General features: G+C 32.4%; 2 protein-coding genes across 2 annotated transcripts; both read left to right on the top strand.

Moving 5' to 3' along the window:
* Positions 1 to 5,533: 5,533 nt before the first annotated feature.
* On the top strand, positions 5,534 to 9,395 carry LOC134280586 (uncharacterized). Its single transcript, XM_062763035.1, has 4 exons — positions 5,534 to 5,946; positions 7,020 to 7,062; positions 8,487 to 8,543; positions 8,843 to 9,395. The coding sequence occupies exons 1-4, from the start codon at positions 5,572 to 5,574 to the stop codon at positions 9,229 to 9,231; spliced, it is 864 nt and encodes a 287-aa protein (XP_062619019.1). The 5' UTR covers positions 5,534 to 5,571; the 3' UTR covers positions 9,232 to 9,395.
* A 3,839-nt stretch (positions 9,396 to 13,234) lies between these two features.
* On the top strand, positions 13,235 to 16,688 carry LOC134280594 (uncharacterized). The gene is made up of 4 exons (XM_062763042.1): positions 13,235 to 13,931; positions 14,649 to 14,724; positions 14,920 to 14,991; positions 16,209 to 16,688. Exons 1-4 carry the CDS (start codon positions 13,359 to 13,361, stop codon positions 16,625 to 16,627), a joined length of 1,140 nt encoding a protein of 379 aa, XP_062619026.1. The 5' UTR covers positions 13,235 to 13,358; the 3' UTR covers positions 16,628 to 16,688.
* Positions 16,689 to 21,284: the final 4,596 nt, after the last annotated feature.

The raw sequence follows: 21,284 nt of genomic DNA, 5'->3' as shown, positions 1-21,284 counted from the left end.
AATTTCATAATTTCCATAAGGCCTAGAAAAAAAATTTGTTTGTTTCCGCTTTCAGGCTGAAAAAATATAGGGTAGATAGGTAGGCAATTTTTTTTTTTTTTGAAAAAAATTTTTTTGCTTCTTTAATCAAAACGTGTATAGAAGTAACATTAATGACAAAAGAAATGGTGTTTTCAAGCATTACTTTGACTTAACTTATAAAAGAAAGGTGACCCAAACCTTCTTTCTGTCTTGAAAAGCTTGCAAAGTTGGAGGCTATAATTCCCTGGTTGAAATCTTGCACATCATGGGACCAAAGCATTAAAAAAATATTTAGGGTCGGCACTATAAATTAGGGTCGGTCGGGAAAGCGGAAACAAACATATTTTTTTTCTAGGCCTAATGAGAAGTAAATTTAAATACTCAAATTACATATCAAATGTGATTTCTTAATATCTGACGCTATCTAGGCATTCTGCCCGCCATGTTCCCCCATCTTCTTTGATAAATGTGAGCCAAACTCAAATGTCAAGGTCAAATTGAAGGAATCTAGGAAAGGCCTTATCATGAGATAAACGTATGAAATTTTAAAGCCCTCGCTCCAACTGCTCAAAAATTACGGCCAAGGTTAAAGTTTTCAAAAGAACGTCAAAATCCAAAGTCAAAATTATTGGTATTGGCCAAGTTTAGACTTTTTAAAAGTAGGTCAAACTAAAAAAAACCCCCGGTCAATCCCAGTTAAAAAAAAAGCAGGTTTAAATCCATGGCATAAGACTTATCACAAATTAATATGGATGATGCTTCTAGGGATGGACACTTTTAACTTTTCAGAAAATGAGGCTAATGTTAAAGTTTGGTAAACTCTTGAAAAAGTTTATCAAACCCCAAGGCCAAGAGATCAAATGTAATGGTAGTATGGTACCCAAAGAAAGGCCTTGTCACAATGAATGCATATTTGAATTATGAATTGCTTCAGATGTCATAAACAATACTACATTTTTGCAATGACCAGGTTAAAGTTTTTGACAGGTTTATTCCCAATATATATAAGTCCTACCTGGATCAAACGATTACATAGATGATGCATCTAGGGATGGACATAAAAATTTGCTTCAGATGCTGGAAAAATCTACATGTACATTTTCCAGTTGAGTGACCAGTTTACGGTCTTTGGAGCAGGTCCATTTTCAAGTAACTATAAGCCCTATCCAGACCAAACTTGCATGGATGATGTATCTGGGGATGGACACTATTAGGTTACGCTTCGGATGCTGATCTGACCTACATTTTCAGATGAGTAACCAGTGTAATGTTTTTGGAGTAGCTATTTAATTTTATGGCCTGTTATGATTTAGCTTGCATGGATGATGCATCTAAGGATGGACAATCAAGACTTGCTTCGGATGCTGGATTTGAGCTACATTATGATTTTGTTGTATTTATTAAGAAAATATGATGTGAGATTTGCATTACTTAAACTGATAACATTCGTCGAAGTGAACTTCATAATCTTTGATTACCTATGTTTAAAAGTAGGTCAAACTAAAAAAATCAAGGTCAAAAGGTAAAAAAAAGTAGTGTAGAATCTAAATTGTTCAATTTACCCCCCCCCCCCCCCCCTCCGATTTGAACAAATTAGAATCTAGGGTAGCGCAAGGCCACGATAGATATTACAAAGGGAAAATCTGGTCAAGAATAGTATGGCCAAAATTACTCAGGAGAGCGATATGTGGCCCAAGGGCCTGTTGCTTTTAATTTTATGTGCAAAATCTTGACGAGAGCCCATTGCAAAGGTGTCTTAGAAACCACTGCTTTGCAAGGTACATTATACCGATACCCACTGTGATACGTAGTCAAAACAGAAAGATATTTTTAAAAAATCACAAAAATCCATCAGGAATGCGAAAAACTTTTCTATAAATGAGAGTATTAAGTTGGGGAATCCATTTTTTTTTCACAAAAAATTAATGTGTTATTTTCTCAACTTTTTTTTATCATTTCCTATTCCTAAAAATTTATTTTTTGAGAAGATAACGACAGAGATTTCATAGGAATACCCCTTGTCTAAAAATAAACAAGATTTTTAAAATACAAAGTATACGATTTTTCCTGACATTTTGTGCATCAGAATTCTGATTCAACTGAATCTGAAATAAATTTTTGAAACAATAAGATACTACTTTATTTAAATTAAGAATCAGAATAGTAAAATTCTTGTTATTTAAGTTTATAAACTTTATATAAAAGATGTTTTGAACATATTTTACTGAATGAATGAAAAGTATTAGAAAAAGTTCTTACATTTGGATCTTATTGGAAAGGGGCGTTTTAAAAAAAAAAAAAAAAAAAAAAAAAATCGCATAAAGTTATAAAATAATATTACTGGATACATGCTTACTTTTTTGGGTCATTTGTGGCAATTTTGAAAAAACTCCATGCATGCATGCACATTATACCATGCCTATTATGATTTAAAGAAAAACATTTTTTTAATACTGTATTCTTCTCGATATCTTATAGTAAAAAACGTAAAATATGATTTATTAAATGTTTATAATGAGTTGCATATTTATATGATTGATCGAATGCTTCTCTATAATAATAATAAACATTACAATGTATTTGTCTATATAAATGTTTTTTCTTCTTATACATAGAACTTGGTTTACGACTTTGAAATAAGATAATATACTAGTATATATCTGTCACATAATCACTAATGCATACAAACAAACACACACACACACACACACACTCACACACAAACAAGCCTTATCTACAGATAGGCCGTTTTTTCAACGTATTATCTCACAGTAGAGTATACAATACTAATTCTGTCTTTACCCGCTTCTTTTGGGACATCTTAACTGAGGGACACGTACCCCCTTCCCAAATAATGACAATGTAACCTCACAAATCATCCTTAAGGTGTGACCAAAACTGTCTCAGACTTCGCTAGAACGACTGAAGTATATGACGTTAGTAAAACGCTAGGCAGAGTCTTGTGTTTCTATTTGTGGTCTATTCGTTTATTTTAACTGACAAAATTTAATGAACCAATTAGCATAATAATAGAGAATGTTTTACTTCATCAGAAGCAACATGTGTGATTCATTTAATTTAAATTAACCAGCACAAAAGTCACGCATATACGCACATCCGCCGAATTTGCTCCCTAAATAAAGTCGATTTCATGAGTTACTTATGCATGGGAACTAAAAAAACAGATAATTATGTTCTCTCATTAAATCACAACTTTTTAAAAAAAAATTAAACTTAAGGTTTTGTGACTGTTTTATTTTCACGAGTTGTAATATTAATGAATAAGTACTACATGTAGGAATATATTTATTTTAATTGACGATGGGTGAATCAAGCGGATGGATTTCATTAAATATATAGATTATATATCTTAATTATTTAACACAAAAATGTTTATTCTTTTGCTCGGGAAGCTTATAAATTCCTTTTAAAGACAGAAGATGCACACACACACACACACACACACACACACACACACACACATATAAGAAATTGTAAATTCTACCTTCTTGCAGCAACCCGTAATAATCTCTACAAAAATTTTTTTTTATATATATTTTTTTTTTAATTTTTAAAGTGCCCATTTTTTTTTTTTTTTGTTTTTTTTCAATTTTTATGACAAGAGTTTGTTTGTAACAAATGGTCTATATAATTAATTTCCAAAATATTAAGAAATTTAGTAAATGAACTAACTCCTGTTTTGCAGCCACCTCTCTCTATATAATCTTTACAAATATTTTTATAGATCTATACTTTGAATCTATTTTTTTGTTGAAACTTTGAAGGAAAAATTTTAAAAAAGTATACGCGGTTAAACTTTTTCATTTTACTCATTGAAACATGACTCAGGTTGGTTATTTTCAATTTTTTGACAAAAGTTTGTTATATATACAAAAATAAAGATTTTATTCCTTGAATGGTCTGTAAAAATAAATGTGAGAATAATTCCCTTAAAAATTTTCGCATAAGTAAAAAATTAGATTCCTTAATCAATTCCGTCTTTTTGAAAATTTCAAGTTTGGTTAAATTTTGTCAAAAATGGAAAAGTTGTATACAAAATACACTGTTTTCATGACGTTACGGCGCAGGAGAGCAGTTCAGTTAGATTATGATGTTTTAATAACACTTTATATATAGATTTCACTGTGTTTGCGTTAATCAAGTCAGCTAATCCACACTACTAAAGCTAATTCCTAGTAATCCGTTATCGTTTTTATCCGTCTTTTTTCAGAAAAAAATGTATATATGATAAAACAATTAAAAAGTACATCATTGAAGGACAGTACATAACATAAAATATCACAATTTGTTCCACATATCTAAAATTTGCTATGTGTATTTATAATATATGTACTAAAAAGTATTGAAACTTTCAGAACGCAGTGATGATTATTTTTCAAACTAGACAATTTGTCCACGATTTAACGGGACAACCCTCGTACGTCCAAGTTGAGGGGAACTGGAGGTGACTTTAACTGTTTTATATCAAAACACAGAGTTTATTAAATAATTATTAATATTTCTGATCTTAAAATGAATTTAAAATTTTCCCTTTATATCTCAAAGACTTACTTAGCTGCAGAACTGTAGCATTATGGTTTTATATATTACGATTTGACCAACTTACTTTGTCTCATTGTTTCCCGACCTCAACTCCAGGGTTCATGATATCAACAAAAATAAATATCTAAATTTTAGGAGCTAGAAATTGTTATGCGTTTTGTCTTCTCTGACAAAGAAGGACTGCATCCATACATTAAAGCTAAGTACATTTTTTATTTCATTTCTTGATTGCAAAAATTTAAAACTCCAGACTTGAATTGAAACATAACAACCAATTTTATTCAATTCTTTTTTTTTTCCACTAAAAGACTATATCTGAAAAAAAAAACATTTTTGATAAAATTGCATATGAGAAAATATTCTTTTGTTAAACGGCGAGCTCATTAATTAATTTTAAAAATATGGCATCAGTTTTAGTTTTTCTTTGGGAAAGCCGAATTAGGCTTTAATTAATTTAAGTAAGATCAACGAATATGTACAATACTGTGATAATTTTTAAAAAATCTGCGTAAAAAAACTGAAGTGTTGGTTCTTACTTATAGGTCAGACAATTTCATCATTACTGTGAAAGATATTATTACATTACTTTAGTTGGAAATTAACAAATAATCACATAATATTATAAATGACATCCTTTTGACTTCTAAGCTGTAACCGATGAATTTGCAATTGATTGATTGATGACTGAGAAAGCATTTTAAATACAATTAAGTATACCATTCTTGGCCACCCATACTTGAGAATGTTGTAAAATCCTAAAAGTATAATCCCCCTTATTTTATATATTTGCGTCACACTTGCAATGAATTTGTGCTTTGACGGATGATAATCATGAAAACGTGTTTTCTGCAAGTTATCTCGCTTGTTCCAATCACCTGGAATCGTCAGCCTATCTGTCAGATTCTTTCGCAATGTCTAAAAATAGCTCGGGTAGTCTTCAATATAAATGTTTGCCTGTCGTAAGGTCGGTGTATATCGTCTTTGAAAATGCCTGAGAGAATAGGTGATATAGAGCTGGTGGAGACGGTTCACCCTATGAACGGAACCCCAATCTGTGACTCAGAAGACACTGCCAAAATGTACTACCAGAAATATACACCGAGCATGATTTCAACAGCAGCTCATCTGGACAAAGACTCATTAAACTATAGAACGATGAGATGTGTATCACCGGACACTCAACTGACCATTGTAGAGGACAAATGCATAAAACGGGAGAAGCCAGGCCGCTGTTCTCTGTGGATGCCGTGGTTGAAGTTTTCGTCTTTTTTGTATTTGATTCTGCTTATTTTGCTCATTTTGTGGGCGTTACATCAGCATAAGGTGTACCAGGAGAGGGGGGCAGGTACCATACCATACCAGGTGAGTCAGTCCGGGGACAGGTCCGAAAACCCGGGGGGGGGGGGGGGGGGGTCTGTCGTCATTGACCTACATCCATAACCTTTTTTAATAATCATATTGATTGTACAAGTCGATGACATTCCATCAATATCCTCTATTGACTTTTAAAAAAAATTTATGAAATATTTGATTCAATGTAGCAATAAGCTTTGTTTAATCTCTATATTTTTTTTTTATAAAGCTACAAATTAATATTTAACCTTTTTATTTTTCAACATGGAACCAGCAAATCCAATTTAATTAGAATATTAACATTCTAAATATTTTATCTGTTTTTAAAATACCATATACATATACCTATAAAATCCACTATAAAACATAGAAAATACATTTATTTATAAATACAACTTGTGCTCAAAGGCAGTATATTAGTACAGTTTCTTACAAGGCTTCCCTCATTTCTTCTTGTGTCACTGCTTCCCTATTAGTCATAGAAAATGTACGTGTAACTTTCTATACTATGTTAGAAATTTGTCGATTGTTTGAAAATTTTGGCGAGTAGAAAATTTTACCCTCTTTCATTGTAATATTTACCATTATTAAAATTAATTATGTTTAAAAAAGAAGTAAACAAATAAATAACAAATAAAAATGAAATCTTTGAAGGTTATGAGTTGATTCGTCGATTACGTAATCTATTCCACATAGTTTAAAGTAGCGTATCCTAAAGTTAATAAAAATAAATCCTTACTCAATGACTAGTTGTTTCACTGCATCCTTAGTGCATTCAAATATTTCTATGAATTTATAATGTGTTCTGTTTCTTGGAATCATTGGATTCTTGATACATCTACATACTTTTAACAACATACTCAGTAATATGCACAGTTCAACCAATATATGCTAGTGTAAAATTCAGGCCCGTAGGAAGCAATTTCAGTTTGGGGAGCACAACCAATCAAAATTTTTCAGCTGAGGGCACTGTCAACTACCAAAATTTCCTTGTCAAGCTATAATAAAAAGATTATCGGACTACCCGGTGCCCACGGTTCCTACGGCCATGAAATTAATATATACGTCTCCTCTCATTTTAGGTTCCTTCCCTTGCATCTGCATTGACTGGTGATAGAGAGACTGGTGAGAACATTTATCTTATATCTAGTCCTTATATATAGTGTCAAAATGTGATCTTAGATCGACTTCTTACATTTAGTGTCAAAATGTGATCTTAGATCGACTCGTTATTATTTAGTGTCAAAATGTGATATCTTATATTAGCTCCTTATTTTTAGTGCCAAAATGTGAAGTCTTAAACTCGACTCCTTTTACATTTAGTGTCAAAATAAATGTAATATCTTATATCGACTCCTTTTACATTTAGTGTCAAAATAAATGTAATATCTTATATGATCGACTCCTTTTACATTTAGTGTCAAAATAAATGTAATATCTTATATGATCGACTCCTTATACATTTAGTATCAAAATAAAATTAATAAATGTGATATCTATATCGACTGCTTACAATTAGTGTCAAAATGTGATATCGTATATCGACTCCTTATATTCCGTATAAATTAATACATCGTGATATCTTATATCGACACTTTAATTATGTGGATTCCTTTTATTACTTGTCAATACGTGATATCTTGTATGGACTCCTAAATACATGATATCTTATGTGGACTTCTTGTAAGTTGTATCTCGTATTAGCACGTGATATATAATGGGGACTCGTTGTCTGCTGTATTGCCACGTGATATCTAATGCGGACTCGTTGTATGCGGTATAAGCACGTGATATCTAATGCAGACTCGTTGTATGCGGTATTAGCACGTGATATCTAATGCGGACTCGTTGTATGCTGCATGTATTAGCACGTGATATCTAATGCGGACTCGTTGTATGCTGTATTGTCACGTGATATCTAATGCGGACTCGTTGTATGCTGTATTGCCACGTGATATCTAATGCGGACTCGTTGTATGCTGTACTACCTCGTGATATCTTTGATCAACTCTTTAATACCATGTCTATACCGATGTCTTATGTAAGACTGTCATTACGTGATATCTAATGCGGACTTCTTGTATGCTACAATCAATAAGTTGATTAAAGAATCAACTTCTTAATTCCGTGTCAATATGTGATATCTCAGATCTACTCCTTTATATTCAGTGTCAGAAGGTAAGCGCAATTGATATCTGAGATCCCGAACATGACAAGGAGCACACGGCGGGTGTGACCGGTCGGCAGGTGATGTCCACTCTTTCGTGGCACCTGATTCCACCTCTGATCCAATTTTGCATTGTTTAATGGACTTTTGAGCTTGAATACTGTTTGCCGTCTTCATACATTTCTTCTAATCATGCCTACACGTGAAAGATTTTGATAACTGAGATCGACTCGTTAGATTTTGTGTCAATACATGAGAACAATTTGGATATTTCAAATCGAACCCAGATATCCACAATATCACATATTTATCATGTTTATATTCATATATACACAAAAAAATTGTCATTTTCCTACATGCATTTTATTTTTAAACTTTTTAGGTACATCAGAAAGATCCAAAGCTTTACTTCATCAGAGTCAGAACATACCGACCCGAGGTAAGTACAGGGTACGGGTGTTCGTAAATCGCCTCATATGATAGAATTTTTATTATATGTTGAGAAAATTCATAAAGAAATCATTTTGATATTGATTCACAAAAGCAAAACCAATGATAAAGTTTAACCAAAACTATAAAAAGAAACAACATTGCCTAGGAGGAGCAAGAACCTCGAACATTGGCGAGATTTTCTCTCGGTCATGGTGACAAGTGTTCAATGTGACATTTTACATTTAAGAGAATCATGCTTGCCTTATCAAATAAGTAACACATTAAAAACCGTTTGTTTAATTTCAGAGCCAGAGATAATGATATGGGAGGAGCTTTCTTCTTCATACATAACCGGAACTGACATAAAGTACAGTAATACTAGTAGACGATATTACGTCAGTTCCGGCGGATATTACGAAGTACAGTGTCGTTTACAGTTTGACACATATTATGATAGTGTACCAGATAATGATACCACGATATACTTTTCCATGATCAGAAGCACGGGGCCTGGTAGCAGTGTAAATCTGATGTCTGAAAAGGCAACATTGAGACCCCGTACTCACCGGGGGATTCAGCTAGGACCCACCGTGTTCTATCTGGAGGCCGGAGATTCGGTATATATTTCTGTGTTGGGACACAAATATGTGTACCATACAAAAGACAGCTATTTCGCGATGAGGAGAATTGAATGAAAAATTCCAGAACTTTTGAATTTAATTTTGAATATGCATGATTTGTGAGGTGCGTATTGCATTTAAATCCATGTAATACTAGTGTATAGTCGTTCAGTGAGTACTAGTTATTTGACATAAAAAATTTCTGATTGCTGCATATTTGTACCGTACTTTATGTATGTCAGTTAGTCATAGATTAGATGATTTTTAAAATTAGTAGTTTTGTATACTGTCACATAGTGTAATAAATAATGTAAAATGACTTGTGGATGCTATTAGATAGTAGATTGCATGTATACTTGTGCTATTTATTATGATGTATATTGTTTAGTAGTATCTTGTACATAGACACACAGAAGGTTGATGTATCATTAACTAATTATTTATTATTTTATATATAGTTAATGCTCAGGGATGAATCGTGTTATGCTCAAAGCAAAACGATTATTAAGAGCGTACATGTAAATTTTCAGTCATGAAATCATATATGATCAATTCACAACATATGTGTAAATAAAACTGTTTTACAAACTTTTACTTCGACATTACTTGTTCTTGCTTATTTTTTAATTGCTCGCCGGAATCAAAGGTTCAAAATTACTGAGTTTTTCATTATTTGTCTGTCGGCTGTGTCGTTGTTTTATAAACTATTATATGGACCAATTGTAATAAAAATTTTCACAATGTATCCTTTTTTGAACACAGACAAAAAAATTTAAGGTTTGAGTCTCCTTTTAAGGGGATTGATAAAGGTAAGGCAAAAGGATCATTTAAAATATTTCCTCAAGAACAGTAAGGTAAAAAAAAAGGAACTTCTGACATAACACTAGTATACTGTTGAAACCAATCAATAAGTCAGTCATCACACCAAGGTAGGATAAGACCATCGCTTGAAACACAAATTCACATTTAGCTTATAATTTAAAAAATCTTTATATATCTACTCACGAATAACATGGTCTGCATTTGTGCAAACAACATGGTTTGATGCCCGGGAAGTGCATATTCAAGATGTGTTCGAATCATGAAACCCATGAAAAATCTCCATTAACAGCATCCCAATATGTTGTGAATTGTTAAATTATGCCCCCTGGACTAAGGCTTAACTTTTATACGAGAGAAATATCAAAACTCGTCATCTGGAAAAACGGGTGAGCGTTATGAACAATGGGCCTCTTAATTTTTGGGGGTGATATGCGGATTGGGTGTTTACGGTATTGTATTACCGTGCATTTATTTAATAACAGTTTATATTATTTTAATCATATATTCCAAGCCCTCTGATTGGCTTTAACTTGGTCACATGATTAAGTATATAACAGCATATAGACTTGAATTACTATTTATAGAATCTGAAATGCATATCGACTTAATGTTTCTTAAAATGGAGGTAATTTTCTGTAAAACAAAAAAATTAATAGTAGTGATTTCACAATTATAGCTAATACAGTATATGACTTGATGTTTCTGAAAAAAAAAAGCTTCAACTCTTATTTAAATGTGTAATGTTCTGTAACTGATAATACGTAACACTGGCCTGCATTAGGATCTACTTAATATTAGAACATATTGAATATCTTTGTCAAAATTGATGCAAAACATAATCAAAAAGATGTATATTTGTAGAATTTTCAATAAGTAAATCCTCTAAATTATTTTTAAGAATGTAAAGGAAACATTTATTTTAAAAAGCTAAATTTATTTTGATTTCTATTCTTTAAGTGTTTAAGAGACAAAACTTGTGGTTTGTTCCAATTTCTCAAATTGTTTTTTTTATCAACCTCTGTAAAAAATAATATAACAAATGTAGCCCTTTAATTCGGTCAATCCATAGATAATTATATCGACTTTACAGAAAAGCATGTTGACCTCGCACTTCGTGCTCGGTCAATATGCTTTTCTGTGAAGTCGATATATCTATGGCTCGACCTCATCAAAGGGCTATATTTATATAGTATATTTTATATATTTATAATACATTTATTTTTTAAAGTTAAATCAAGCTGCGATTCAGGTCAATGTTTTAAAATATTACTCTTTTAAATGTCTAGTAGTACATATTTAAATGTATATGCATACGTATTGCGTACTGTAATAATTGGGGTTTTCCCACGCTGGAGTTTTGAATTTATTTATACTTACTCGAAACTGATGTATAAAGTATCGTGCACTGTTTTGACAGTTTTTGCTTATGTTTTAAACAACATATTTTTTCAAAATTGGGTAAATCTTAAAATTTATCTTATCATTTTAAAGAAAAAGATTACAAAAATTCAATAAAATAGTGAAAATCAAAGTTATATACAGGCATGATAAAATCTCTTTTATGAATGAGGGAGCATAAAATTAATGTTGTTTAAATTAAGATTGTCATGTAAGGTTTGTATACGTTGTAGTTTGTTCAAAAAAACCTTTAACACACCGTGCGTTTAGAATTTTCAAGTTGGTAGAAAATAAAGTTTAAAAAAGAAAACAGATTTTCCCTGTTAATTTTGATAATAAATAAAATATGTGGAAATATGGAACAGTATTCGAGCTCAAAAGTCCATTAAACATTATAAAATAGGAGCAGAGCAAACACGGACCTCCAAAACATCAGAGGTGGGATCAGGTGCAATGGAGGAATGAGCATCCCATGCTGACCGATCACACCCGCCGTGTGCTCCTTGTCATGATCGGGAAATAACGCGAAAATCTGTTGACAATTCAGTGTGTAAAAAAATGGCCTAACAATTCGTATGAAAAAGTCAGCATTTGACTTGACGATAAATTGTATTTGCTGACAAGGTCATTGTATCGATCACAGAACTTACGAAATGATAACTTTAAACGAGACTGGAGATATTCTTGTTTCATCAACTTGTTTGTCATTAGCTTACCTCGTTTTATAAAATTGTTCATACGTAGAACATGCTCTTCCGTATCGAATCAACTGAGAGATATAAACACCGTATGCGGGTGACAAAGGCATATTGCTGCATGAAGTAAGGGAAGTTGACGATTGAAAAGTTAAATTCATCACGTTTATTATAATTTCTTGTTGTTAGATAACCACTAACGTCTTTTTTTTGTAAAATATCCAAATATGAAACAGTTGTGTCAGACTCTGTGGTAAAAAAAAAATGTTGGACATAAAGTTGAAAGATATGACTGTTTAGTTTGTTATTCTGTCAATTTTATTTGGCATTTACTACGAAACAGTTAAGCTGTAAACTTAACCATACATCAAGCAATATTTTTCCATGCACAAAATTAATTTTAGTACAAAAGTATATGATATATAGGCTCTTCTAGGAAACGAACAGGAATATATTATATGCATAGTTGATGGTACGAGGATTGATACAATTGAAACTGAAGTACAATGTCATGACACAGAAATAAGCTGTATGTATAGTTCTGCAGTATAACGGCTCACAAACCTTGTATACTTTGAATTTAAATTTTGGACCCACTGGCTTCTTGTGGAAACAATTTAAAATACTAAATATTAAAACTTTCGGCTAGTTTGAAGCTTTGTATCAATTAAACTTGTTTTTATTTTAAATTTGTGATCAAAATTAAATGTAAATTTGTTAAATAAATATGGATTAAATAGTTAACTTGAAATATTTGTTTTCCATTCACAGAGAAAAAGTTTCAATTAGTGCATATCTGTAATGTTTCAATTAAAAAAAAACATTCATTAAAAAAAATCTAAATTCAGATTAAATACAAGGATTTTTAAAAGTTTAATCTATATATTGCATCTTTTTGTTGTTTCCAGAGTATAGAAGAATATTCGTTTTTTAATGAGGCATTTCCCTTTAGAATAGCTCTTGAAAAAGACTTTCTATCTTATTCTAATTTCATATCTTTATATTTTGTTTCCTCAAATTGCATTCGCGCAGCCAATTTATTTTGTAATTTAGTACTGAACATCCTGTATATATATTCGCTAAATAGACATTGGTTTACGATTTCTATTATCATGATTAAAGCTCTGTACACAGTCCAAATCTATTTAGGTCAACAATTTCCGACATGCGCACTTCGTAGCTATTAATGTTGATAGAAATCGGATTTCCCCTTACAGAACGGGAATTCCATGTCGTTTTTAGGCACCAGCTCGGACTCTTCCCAGGCATTTTGATGTAAACCTGATCATGCCGACAGTTTGTGAGGAGTCGGGGGCCTCAGGCTCGTCCGTTCATTCTACATTGGATCTAAAGAAGAAACTTTTATCACAAGACACCACGTACGAAAAATGCACGTGCCATGTGTTTACCCCCAGTGGAAGACAGTTTGGGAGGACGATATCTTTAGATCCCCAACTTCTGAATCGATGTGCCGAGTGTCACAAGGAGAAAGGTAGACCAAAACTTCTTCATTATAACTATGAGAAAATCACCGAGGAGAATGAAGACTGTGGGATCAGCAAGTCGGGGGATCGGCTGGGGACAGTGGTACTAGAGGATAGGGTGGGGGGAACTAAACTATTCGACGATACGGACGGGGATGTGAAAGAGAAACTAATTAACGCTAACAGTGAACAAAGTGAAAATGACACAAATAATAAACTAGAGATAGAGGACGGGGACCCAGAAAAGGGGCTAGAACCTCCCAGAAGAAAGCCCTGGACTAGGAGAAAATTAGCCCTTAAGATTTCATTATTATTGATTGTAATTGTGTTAGCCATAACCGGGGTGGTTCTGGGAGTTACGAACATGAAATCCAGGGTAAGTTATCTGTTTTTATAGCTGTCATAACAACTCCACTATCGTCATATATTATTTAAGCATTTGTACTTCTGTTGAAGTAACGACTGATAATTTCAAAGTGAAATCGATAGACTTGCAAAGTATTTTAATGCTCTGAGGTAACATTAGGCCCTAATTATTGTCTAATTGAAAAGAATATTATGATTAAATGATATGATTTACGAGGAGTAAGTGGTGTAAACACACCTCCCTCACGGGTTAATAATCAGACCAAGTCGGTTAATGGCCCATTCTGTATTTCGCAATCCATGCACCTGTAAACATTCTAGGCTCTGCTGAATGCATAGGACTATATTTTTTTTTTCTATCATTACAAACATCACGTATGAAAATTATTATTAAGTACATGAATTAAAACCTTTCCTAGTGTTGGTGTAAACAGATAAGGAATTTTTCGGGTATCATAATGGGTATAACCTTAAATCTTTGACAGTTTGTTTGACGCACCATTTAAATGCCTCGTCCAGTGAAGTTAATTTGCTTTAAAAATTTTAATCTGAGGGAGAGATATAGAGATGCTAAAAATATGAATGAAAAATAAATTATAATACTCTAAAAAGTGCAATCCTTTGGCAATATACGATCCTTGAATGTCATTATGCATGTTACATCAGATGTTTGCTGGGCGTTTGTGAAGATGATGAAACATTTACCTGTCTTTTTTTTTCTTTCCAGGACAAGCTACCTCCAGTTGAAATGAGATTAAAACAGCCTCCCACTCCGTCCCCCGTCACTCCGTCCCCCGTCACAGGTAAATCATTACTAGGAAAGGACTTAAGGTGTTACCCTTATATATACTCTCCCCCCACCCGTTGGTGGCTCATTTATAAAATCCATTGCTACTTTTCTGTCGACTTTGTGAAATTCGGTTAGGGATGCTTTTTTTGATATTTTCAGCTTTCTTCATACGGAATATATAGATTATAAAACTCTCCTTTTCTTTCAGGAGTCCATAAAGATCCTCCTATGAACAACTGCTCCTTACGGATGGAGCTAGATAAAGATAGTATGGAGACTGGTAAGAGAATTTTATAAGTTTTTATTGTTGAGGATTTCATTCTTCGTACATGTAGATACGTATATCTGAATTTGTATACTAGTAGAATAAATATTTTAAATCGTTCGCATTCACCATATCTTTAGGTGGTTGGAGTAAACTTGAAGTTAGAACACACGCCTGTCTTGTGTATATACTTGTTTTTAGCACACTTTGATCCCTATGGAAGTGTTTTTCAATGATTCTTGCCCTTTCGTGTTTCCAGCTATCATATAATTGGAGGATTATAAATCACTTAAACATATTGTTGTTTTCTGAGTAGGTAGAGATGCCTCGATTATAACTTCCTCAATGAGAGGCGGCATGCTGTGAATAATCTAGTTACGTGAAGCTTCACATTTATTGAAACGCCCTTCTGTTCTGGTGTATCTCTAAATCAATTCTAAACTTCATCAAAACTTCCTTAAACCAGCTGGAATTAAGTAATATATATATCTTAGTATTCCATAGTATGAAGAAATGGGAGTTTTCGACCTTATATAGGCTATGTACATGTATAGTCAATTCTCATTAGATCGCGGGTTTCATTGTATCGCGGCATATTAAAAAAGTCAGATACATAGCTTATATGCTTTTTGTTGAAAAAACTGTCAGTCTGTCATCTGAATAAAAATTTTTGTGATGATTAAAAAGTATGGAAAATGCGTCTGAAAAAAATTATTCAAATAAAACTTAATTCTACAGAAATCGATCTTCGTTTTTATTATTTTTAGCCCACTGAGTTTATAATCTAGTTAAATCCATATAAAGTTCATGTTTTGAAAGTCATTAGTTTGTATAATTGTTCATTTTCTTATGTAAAATTACATGGTAAAATAAAAAATAAGAATTGAAGTCCATGTCAACCACAAGTTTCAATGTTTTCCCATACCGCGATACTATGAGACTCTCCAATTTAGTAAATGAGACTATATATATCTTTATTTGGAAAATAATTTGATACTAAAAAGTTAGGCCATAGTTTGCTTTATTAATATCATTTGATGAAAGTTAAATTTAAAAAATCAAATTACACTTTTTTATGCAAAAGATTTAAGTACCGCGATATAATGAGACACCTGTATACATACATTTGTAACTAATTTGATAATTTTTTCAGTAGTTTGTGGTTCAAATAATTTGTACTGATTTTATAAACACGACTTAATCCGTAAACCATTTTATTTTTTGTTTACTAGGAACTCCGGACACTTTTCAGTCACACACGCTTCCATGGAGACCGCTGCTGTCGCACTCCGCCAGCAACGCCATATTTTATTCACCGGAAGCTAAGACGTTTAACGTCACAAAATCCGGGCACTTTACAATTCATGCTGATGTTCACATAGACACTCATTTATGGATCAGCAGTGACGATCTTCGGAAGACTTTTTCCTCCATTTTGTGTATCCAGTTTCCTACAAGAACACCAGCAAAGAAATGCAACACGTCTAAATATGTAGCTCGTACGGTGCGTGCACAGTCTGTTCATACAGACATTTATTTACAGAAAGGGGAGACATTTTACGTGACTATTGAAGTGTTATCGTTAAATATGATATACCACCTTCAAAGAGACAGAAATAACATTATAGAAATTACATTTAAAAATTGCTAGTCATGTCTATAGTTGTATATTACTGTATATATTTGAGTTTTATTTATATTTTTTGTTATTTTTTAATATTGAAATAAAAAAATATGTATATAAATTGAATTCCATTTTTTATAATGTTTTTAATACATCATTTTCATCCCAAAACTTGATATATTTGTGTTTTCACTTCATGCGCGGATCAAGTGGGGGATTGGGGTCCCGGGTCCGAACCCCCTGGAATTGGCAGAGTAATTAAATGTATATACTAAACCAAGTAAAAGTGACCTTGGACCCCCCCCCCCCCCCTAAAACGGAGATTCCTTTTATTTATCAATTTAAAGTGTTAATACGTTTTTCAAAGTCTTTAATTAGCAATTTGTCAACACGATTAGTCACTCTTCACTGTACAACAGGCGTTGACAGAGGTGTAAGTGAAGCTTGCGTAGCGTCCTCTGGTGAGAGAATGGATCAGTTGTGGGATCCCAATCCTAATGTATTTTCATAATATTTTAATATCAGTTTGCATGGTTACTGAATATCATACAGTTTCAAAGAACAGTGTTAGATAAGATTTATTAATACCAATTTGGGGCCCATCAGGGCATACAAGTAAAGAGAAAAACATACAAGAATTTATTCAAAAAGGGCTTAGTGATATAAATAATTCATCAAAAGGTCAAATTTACAAAATTTTTAAGAGTGATTTTGGACGTGAAAAATGTCTTAAGTATTTTACCTAGTAAACTTCAAAAAATACTAATAGAATTTAGAACTTCAAACCACCACCTCCCAGTTGAAACTGGTAGATGGTCAAATATTCCATTAGATGAAAGAGTTTGTAAATTTTGTAATACAGGGCAAATAGGAGATGAATTTCATTTCATTTTAGAATGTAAAACATTGAATAGCATCAGAAAGAATCTTTTACATCCCAGATTTTGTAAAACGCCAAATACGCTTAAGGGACCAGGCAAAATTTATCACAATGATGGGACCAGTAGAAAACAAAATTCTCATTTAAAAAAAGTACGTGTCCCATGACATTAGTATTCAAAAAAACATCTGTCCCATGGCTAGAGACGTATAAAAAAGTTTCGGTCCCATGGCTACATCTTGGTGTTAGTGTGATAATTGGAAAAAAAAAAAACTAAGGAGTCTTTCAGACTATGATCACATATTTTAAACATCGAAAAAAAAAATTTTTTTTTTGTTCAATTCATCTGTCGTAATATATTTTCCATTAAAAGATTTATGCTGCAATTTGTATCCTTCACTTCAGTTTCAAAGATATGATTTTTTCTCGATTTTTTTAAAAATAAGATGAATATTTCTCTTGGGTTAAGTACTGCAAGTCATTGAAAAAAAAATTGTGACCCATGTGTACTTAATGCAAGAAATGTTTTTATCCCATGGTTTTATTTGATAAAAAAACTCATTGCCCCATGCCCGTTTGTACCGGTGTCCTTTCTGACATAATTTATTTTGTTCAAATAAAATCTGCAACATGACGACTTTAAGTCGTCATGTTGCAGATTTTATTTGAAAAATAAATTATGTCAGAAAGGACAGTTATAACTAAATGACTACTGACAATAGAAATTATGAGTTTAAAGATTTTTATTTTTCTTATTTCATTAAGTTGTTTTCCACTTCTTTTAGTTTCTGTAATTATTTAATTGTTTTAATTTTCAAACAACCGATCAATTGGAATTAATTCAATGTTTTATAAACAGACGATGTATATCAAAGAAAGACTTTTTAAACATAATGTACATGCATTATTTATTTGTTGACTTCGTTTAAAGAAGACATAAATTGCGTAAAATGTTTAGATCAATAATAATCAACAGTTAAGGATGTAAAAGGATGCCTTTTTCTTTTGGTGTGAATTATTTATGATTATTAGATTTTTTATTATACATGTAGAAATGTAAAATTGTACTTGAGGGTTTCCTTTTATCTGTGTAATTTTTTCAATCAAAGAAGGTGTCAACCATTTGATTTAGTGTTAATTCCTAAGGAGTTATGTTCATAGTTAAAGTATGGTCAATTGGTCAAGTAGATAAATAAATTACATAATAAGGAAGTGAGAAGATTATCCGTAAATTGAATTTTTATGCATGAATATAGATTTTGATTGGTTAATTAATACCTGTGCAGGGAAGCGTGGAGTCTCCGATATAGATTGTTTCCCCTACTGGGATCCATCTGATCGGAGACTGCAATAAAACAAGTTACATTTTATTTACGCTTTCCCTGGTTATATATATTTTACAGGTATGATACTAAATTTAACTAGCAATTATTTTTCTTTGAAAATTACTTAACAAAAAAATTTGAACTTTCGAGATTTATTTAATCTTTCATCTTTCGTTTTTGAGTTTACGAATAAAATTATTTAAAGTTTATAATGTATATATGTTTAACTGTTAAAAGATTTTGGATTTTATTGTTATGACATAATTACAATTTTCTTTGTTTGGGATTATTTTTTCTTTATGAATGAGCCAAAACTCAGGTAAATATTTCAATTGTTTACATTATTGTGATATAGTTTTAAAATTGTTTGATATATGGGTCACCAGGTTAGGTTGATTAGGATCTCTGTAATTTGTAAATGTGTGTGTAAATATATTTTTACTTATTGTAAACTATTTTTTTCTAACAACATCAATAAAACAAGTTTTTTATTTACGCTTTCCCTGGTTATTGCAGCCCGGAGGACCTGTGATATATAAGTTTAAGTGTTGGTTTATTTTGAAAATTGGTTTTCTAAACATTGAAAAGATTTTTAATCAGTCACTTTCAGGTTATAATTTATGATTATATTTTAATTTGTATATATGTTTTTCATTTGTAAAGTTGCTTATCATTTACTATAGCCATTGAGCATAACAGTTCTATATATTTTTACATTTTTAAATATAGTGACTGTGTCTAACTTCAATTTATATTTTATGCAGCCAACATTTACTTGGGAATTGATCAAGTTTAAAATGGTATCGTTTTTGATTGATTTTTATCCGACTAATAAAACAAGTTTGATGATTTTATTGTTTACTTTTATATATTTCCCTTGATGGTTATATATATTTTACAGTCATCCCAAACCGTATTGGACAGGAGACTGGGTCAAAAGGGTCCCTCACTGCAAGCGAGTTCCCCAAGCTTAAATAAACAGTCAAAACTAGACACGACACCGGTCCCATCATTGTGATAAATTTTGCCTGGTCCCTAAGTTTTGTGAAATTATGTCAACGACAAATTTAAAATCTTTAAAAAACCTTTGTATATTTATATCTAAAATAAACGACACCGTCCGTCTGTCCTCCATAATTTAAATGTTACCATACCCTTTTTAGCTCACCTGAGCCGAAGGCTCAAGTGAGCTTCTCTGATCACATTTTGTCCGTCGTCCGTCGGTCCGTCTGTCTAGCTGTCCGTCTGTCTGTCTGTCCGTCTGTAAACTTTTCACATTTTCGACTTCTTCTCAAGAACCACTGGGCCAATTTTGACCAAACTTGGTTCAAAACATTTTGTAAAGGGGAATGTAAATTGTTAAATTAAAGGGCCAAGTCCCCTCACAAGGGGAGATAATCAAGAAAAGACAAAAATAGGGTGGGGTCATTAAAAAATCTTCTTCTCAAGAACCACTGGGTCAGAAAAGCTGAAACATGTGGAAGCATTCTGGTATAGTGTAGATTCTAAATTGTTCAAGTCATGATCCCCCGGGGAAGGGCGGGGCCACAATGGGGAATCAAAGTTTTACATAGAAATATATAGGAAAAATCTTTGAAAATCTTCTTCTCATTGTGGGCCTAAAAGCTGAAACTTTGTGGAAGCATATATAGTGTAGATTCTAAATTGTTCAAATCATGATCCTCGGGGGAAGGGCAACAATGGGGAATCAAAGTTTTACATAAAAATATATAGGAAAAACCTTTGAAAAAGTTCTCAAGAACCACTGGGCCAGAAAAGCTAAACTTATGTGGAAGCATATATAGTGTAGATTCTAAATTTTTACATCATGACCCCTAAAACACACAAAAAATTTTACATAGAAATATATAGGAAAATCTTTGAAAATCTTCTTCTCAAGAACCACTTTGCCAGAAAAGCTGAAACTTATGTGGAAGCATCCTGGGGTAGTGTAGATTCTAAATTGTTCAAATCATGACCCCCGGGGAAGGGCGGGGCAACAATGGGGAATCAAAGTTTTACATAGAAATATATAGGAAAAATCTTTGAAAATCTTCTTCTCAAGAACCACTGGGCCATTCAAACTTAAGTGGAAGCATTTGGGGTAGTGTAGATTCCCTTGTTCAAATCATGACCCCCGGGGGAAGGGCGGGGCAACAATTGGGAATCAAAGTTTTACATAGAAATATATAGGAAAAATCTTTGAAAATCTTCTTCTCAAGAACCACTTGGCCAGAAAAGCTGAAACTTAAGTGGAAGCATCCTGGGGTAGTGTAGATTCTAAATTGTTCAATTCATGATCCACGGGGGAAGGGCGGGGCAACAATGGGGAATCAAAGTTTTACATAAAAATATATAGGAAAAACCTTTGAAAATCTTCTTCACACCACTGGGCTTCAAACTTATGTGGAAATTAACTGTAGCATTCCTTGTTCTCTCTGAAGGGCCGGCCACAATTAGAATTAAAATTTTACATAGT

This window comes from Saccostrea cucullata, unplaced genomic scaffold, assembly GCF_032062105.1.
Source record: "Saccostrea cucullata isolate Sc308-1 unplaced genomic scaffold, CSIRO_AGI_Scuc_v1 ctg1387, whole genome shotgun sequence".
In the NCBI taxonomy this organism is placed as follows: Eukaryota; Metazoa; Mollusca; class Bivalvia; order Ostreida; family Ostreidae; genus Saccostrea; species Saccostrea cuccullata.
Note: the sequence above shows the minus strand (reverse complement) of the source record. Positions and strands in the feature narration are given on the sequence as shown.

Coding starts and splice junctions, on each gene's coding strand:
- LOC134280594 (XM_062763042.1), top strand. CDS start 13,359: ATGCCGACAGTTTGTGAGGAGTCGGGGGCCTCAGGCTCGTCCGTTCAT. Junction 14,725..14,919: donor CACTCCGTCCCCCGTCACAG/GTAAATCATTAC, acceptor CTTTTCTTTCAG/GAGTCCATAAAGATCCTCCT. Junction 14,992..16,208: donor TAAAGATAGTATGGAGACTG/GTAAGAGAATTT, acceptor TTTGTTTACTAG/GAACTCCGGACACTTTTCAG.
- LOC134280586 (XM_062763035.1), top strand. CDS start 5,572: ATGCCTGAGAGAATAGGTGATATAGAGCTGGTGGAGACGGTTCACCCT. Junction 7,063..8,486: donor GACTGGTGATAGAGAGACTG/GTGAGAACATTT, acceptor TAAACTTTTTAG/GTACATCAGAAAGATCCAAA. Junction 8,544..8,842: donor TCAGAACATACCGACCCGAG/GTAAGTACAGGG, acceptor GTTTAATTTCAG/AGCCAGAGATAATGATATGG.